Source organism: Gekko japonicus, unplaced genomic scaffold, assembly GCF_001447785.1.
Source record: "Gekko japonicus isolate JY-2015 unplaced genomic scaffold, Gekko_japonicus_V1.1 scaffold2237, whole genome shotgun sequence".
NCBI lineage: Eukaryota > Metazoa > Chordata > Lepidosauria > Squamata > Gekkonidae > Gekko > Gekko japonicus.
In genome coordinates this window covers 109,601-114,533 of record NW_015174906.1, presented here as the reverse complement: position 1 = coordinate 114,533, position 4,933 = coordinate 109,601, and the positions used below count along the sequence as shown (strand labels likewise).

Below are 4,933 nucleotides of genomic sequence, written 5' to 3'. Positions count from 1 at the left end.
GGCCGGGGGGGGGGGGGGGCTCCCATTCTGCGTGGCCGAGTGCGGCGCCTGCCCCCCCCCAGGGATCCAGAGGGGGGAGCCCAGTGCGGTCGGTCCCTCCATAGCAGGGGGGGGGGAAGGAGCCGGCGCCCAGGCGCACCCCCAAGACTAGCGGGATTCCGGGCAGGGGAGGGGCTCAGTCACTTCCTCAGACCCAGCAGCCGTGCCTGGGGGTGGGGGCTGGTGTCAGCTGCCAGGAGACAGGAGCAGGCCCCTGGTGGGAGTCCAGGCCCCGGCCGAATGTGGCGCCTCCCATGGGGATGGGTCCAGGTGGGTCGCCCTGTGAGTCTCTCCGCCCGTGGCACTAGGAAGGATCAAGAGCCCCGGGGGGGGGAGCCACTTCAGGAGGACCCAACACAATTCGTGGCAGGGGGAACTCCCGGGAGTCCCTGCCGTCACTTCTTCAGATGCCGCTCATCTCCACCTGTCCTCCTATCACAAGGCCGATGGATTCCCATCCTGTCCGGCTAGATGGCGTCCCTCCCATGGATCGAGATGAGCAGCCATGTCAGCCCAGGAACATCTTCAAGACTAGCAACACTTGTGGCCGGGGAGGAGCTTTCGGGGGTCCCTCTGTAGTCCCTTCCTCAGATGCAGCTAGAAGGGGAGTCCCTCAGTCCTCCTATCACAAGGCTGATGGATTCCCATCCCGTCCGGCTGAATGGGGTGCCTCCCATGGAGATAGTTCGGGGTGGGCAGCCATGTCAGCCCAGGAGCATCTTCAAGACTAGCAACACTTGTGGCCGGGGAGGAGCTTTCAGGGGTCCCTCTGCAGTCCCTTCTTCAGATGCAGCTAGAAGGGGAGTCCCTCAGTCCTCCTGTCACAAGGCTGATGGATTCCCATCCTCTCCGGCTGAATGGGGTCCCTCCCATGGGATGGGCAGCCATTGTTAGTGTGTCTGTGGCAGTGGAAAGGGCAGGAGCCCAGGGGGAGCACCTTCAGGACTCACAACATTGGTGGCAAATTTTGTGAGTCGGGCAGGCAGGAGGTGGCGTGAAAGACCTTGGAGAGCGGCTGCCCATCTCAGAGCAGGCAGTCCTGACCTTGAGGGGTGGCGGGTCTGATCTGGCACACGGCAGCTTCACGCGTTCCCTTACAGACGTGGGAGGGGCCGTGGCTCAGTCGCAGGTTCAGTGGCTGTCCCCTGTGGCCCCCCGTCAAGCAGTCCTGAGAAGGACTCGTGGGTGGGTGGGTGGCTTCCGTGTCTGCAGTGGGGCTGGGAGACCCTGGGACTGTCTGGCAGCCAGAAGTTCTCGCTCCAGGGTGCACCATGAGGAGGCGAGCCAGAAGGGCCCCCCGCCCAGGGCTCAGTGGCAGCGCCTCTGCTCAGCGTGCAGAAGGGTCCCGGGTTCAGTCCCCGGTGGCACCCCCAGCTGAAAGGATCTGGCAGCAGGCGTGTGAGCCAGAGGGATCCCTGGGGGTGTGTGTCTCTCTCTGTGTGTGTGCTGCTGACCCTCCTCCCTCCCTCCCTCCCTTGTCTCCCTCCAAGCCAGCCCTCCCCACATAGAATCATAGAATGTTAGAGTTGGAACTGGGACCTTGCTGGTCATCTAGTCCAACCCCCCCTGCACTCTGCAGGAGCACAGCCGAAAGAGATCCCTACATACCTACAACATACCCGGAAGAGGGTCGTCCAGCCTCTGCTTGAAAACGTCCAGCGAAGGAGCCTTCACCACCTCCTGAGGCAGACTGTTCCACTGCTCAACCACTTTCCTCCTAAGACTTGGATTCCAACCCTCTCACCATCCTGGTTGCCCTCTTCTGGACACGCTCGAGTTTGTCAGCACCCTTCCTCAAATGTGGTGCCCCAAACTGGACACAGGACTCCAGCTGAGGCCTGACCATAGCAGGATAGAGCGGAAGGACCACCTCCCGCGATCTGGACACAATGCTGCTGTTCATGCATCCTAAGATCGCATTCGCTTTCTTCACAGCCACATCGCCCTGCAGGCTCATGTTTAGCTTGTGATCAACCAGAACACCCAGGTCCCTTTCACGTGTGCTGCTGTCAAGCCAAGTCCCTCCCATCCGATATCTGTGCCTTTGATTTTTTGTACCTAAGTGCAGGACTTTGCACTTCTCTGTATTGGAATTCATTTTATTTGTCTCAGTCCACTGCTCCAGCCTATCTAGATCATTTTGAATCCTGACTCCGTCTTCTTCAGAATTAGCTGCTTCGTGTCATCGGCACATTTTATGAGCATCCCCTCAATTGTGTCTTCCTCTAGGCCATTTATAAGGACATTGAACAACACCGGGCCCAGGACCAAGCCCTGCGGCACTCTACTCGAGACCTCCCTCCGCGTGGACGCAGCGCCATTGACACAGAGCATGTAGCTTCCCGGCCTCTCCCTCCAGCCTCCCAACAGGTAAGCGCCACGAAGGCTGCCGGGCGCGTGGGCAAGGGGCCTTTCTTTCCCTTGACTGGCACTGCGGGCACGTGAGGGCTTCCCCTCCCCCTCGGGAGGCACCTGCCCTGACTGTGGGCCTCTGGCCGCCAGCTGCCTGGGAAGGCAGGCACAACCCCAAACCTGCCTGCATCGCGGTGCGTCCCTCCGTTCGGTTGTGCGCCCACAGGCCGGGAACCTCTGACCCCCCACACCCCCGTGGCTTTTGGAACTTGTTCCAGTGTGAGGGAATGTAGTTCCTGAGCATGTGCAGGAATCCTGTGTGGTTCTTGGGGCTGCACAGGGAGGGTAGCCTGGCGCTGTGTGTGTGTGCCCGTGCCCATGCCCAAGAGAGTGCCGGTGCCTGCAGCAGGCCTGACCACACGGGGGTGGTGGTGTCCCCCCCCCTCCTTTCTTCCCCCCGCAGGGCCCGGCGGCGCTGCTGCCCCCATGTCCGGCTCTCTGAGCAAGAGGATCGACTTGGCCAACGACAACAGCCGCCTGGGCATGAGCCTGGCCCTGGCGGTGCCCGCGGGAGAGGGCCTGCCCCACAAGGGGCACTGCGGCTATGCCTGCTCCGAGCTGCACGGAGTCGTCCTGGGCCTGGGCCTGGGCCTGCCGCCCTCCGCCGAGGAGCCGGCTAGCAACACCAAGTGGGTGAAGGACGGGCAGAACCAGCTGCGCCAGGCGGCGGAGAGGGGCCGCGACCAGAACCGCAATGAACTGAGCCTCCCCCCCAGCAAGGAGCTGAGCACCCTCCTCATCCCCCTGCCCGGCGAGGGAGACAGGGATGGAGAAGAAGAAGAAGAAGAGGAGGAGGAGGAGGAGGAAGAGGAGGAGGAAGAGGAGGAGGAAGAGGAGGAGGAGGAGGACTCCACCCCGATCCAGAGCGAGCCAGTCACGGAGTCGGAGCAGAGCTCCGAGCGGGTGCTGCCCCGGGGAGGGGACCAAGCCCGCAGCGCCAGCCTCCTCTTTGGGATGCGCAACAGCACGGCCAGCGACGAGGACGCCAGCTGGACCACCCTCAGCCAGGGCAGCCCCACCGGCAGCTCCCCGGACGAAGCCGGTAGGCACCCCCCACCCCCGGCGGCAGGGGCTCTTCGGCCGGGCTGGGAGCAGGCAGCGCTCTCTCTCTCTCAGGCCTCCTGGGCGGGGAGGCAGGTCGGGGGGGGGGGGGTTCCTTTCCCGGCGTGGGGCAGGGCCGGCTCTGCTGGGCTGCTGGAAAGCCAATGGGGTGTGTGTCCATGCCAGGGGCAGGGTGAGACTGCTGTGTGTTGCCCAGTCGGGGCCTCTTTGCCCTCTGGTGTCCCCGCCTCCCACAGGGCCTGCCGGTGGCGCTCCAACCCCATGAATTGCTCCTCTGGCCTCCCCCTACTCCCCACGGCACGGATCCTGCTGCGCTCTGAGGCCTTTCCTCCCAACCCCCCCCGCTGCCAGGCTGTGTCCCCTTAGGGGGCTCCCCCCGTCTCCCTCCTGCTGGCATAAGAACATAAGAGAGAAGCCCTTGTTGGATCCATTCTTTCCCTCCCTCCCTCCCTCCCTCATTCCTTCTTCCCTCCCTCCCTCCCTCCCTCCTTCCTTCCTCCCTTCCTTCCTTTCCATAATTTGTAAAAAAAAAGAGAGAGAGAGAAGGGGCTAACAATTTGGAACACATACAATAAAGTCCCATTTTAAAAACCATTGAAATCAACGCACACACCTAAAAACACACCTCATCAGAATGATTACACAAGAGAGTTTAAACATGTACGAAACATAAAAACAGCAATGTAAGCATTGGTGAGGAAGGAGGGATCATTGAGGGAACACCAAACAAAAGGGAAAACGTCTTCATGTGCTGCCAAGACTGTGGTGTATTTTTTCTTCCCCTTCTAACCTGCTGTCCTCTTTCAGGACCATGGAGAGCACCAGTGTTCCGAGATTGACTTAACTAGAAGGAAGCCCTGTTAAATGCTACCGTCTGTTCATTCTGACCTCTCTGTCCCACAATGCCCCCCCCCCCTCCAATGCTGTGAAGCTACAAAGTTCAGGGTGTTGCAGCCAAAGCTCTCCTGAAAGGCATACCTCAATGTCAGTAGTGAAGGGGCATATATGGGAGAGCAGGTGCTCTTTAAGATGCAACTTGACTGCCTCCTGCCCTTGGAGATCCCTGACCTCCTCCAAAGAATGGCAGCTTCAAAAGACAGCTTTAAAAGGGGATTAGACAGATTCATGGAGGAAAGGTCGATCAGCGGCTACTAGCCATGGTGACTGAAAGGAACCTCCACATTGAGAGGCAGTCAAGCTTTGAATCCCAGTGCCAGGAGGCAACATCAGGGGAAGGCCTTGGCCTCTACACCCTGTTGTTGGTCCTCCAGAGGAACTGGTTGGCCACTGTGTGAGATGGGATGCTGGACTAGATGGACCACTGGTCTGATCCAGCAGGGCTCTTCTGAGGCTCTTATGAAAGCCTTGGCCTCTGTGCCCGGTTGCTGGCTCTCAATAGCAACTAGTTGGCCACTGTGTG

The 4,933-nt window shown here is 60.4% G+C and overlaps 1 protein-coding gene across 1 annotated transcript in view; it reads left to right on the top strand.

Moving 5' to 3' along the window:
• Positions 1 to 2,272: 2,272 nt before the first annotated feature.
• APBB1 (amyloid beta (A4) precursor protein-binding, family B, member 1 (Fe65)) overlaps positions 2,273 to 4,933 on the top strand; it is a 21,176-nt gene continuing 18,515 nt past the window's right edge. Inside the window, exons 1-2 of the mRNA XM_015425006.1 lie at positions 2,273 to 2,409; positions 2,855 to 3,493. Of these exons, the coding sequence (XP_015280492.1) occupies positions 2,878 to 3,493 (616 nt within the window). The 5' untranslated portion in view covers positions 2,273 to 2,409; positions 2,855 to 2,877. The remainder of the gene's footprint in view (positions 2,410 to 2,854; positions 3,494 to 4,933) is intronic.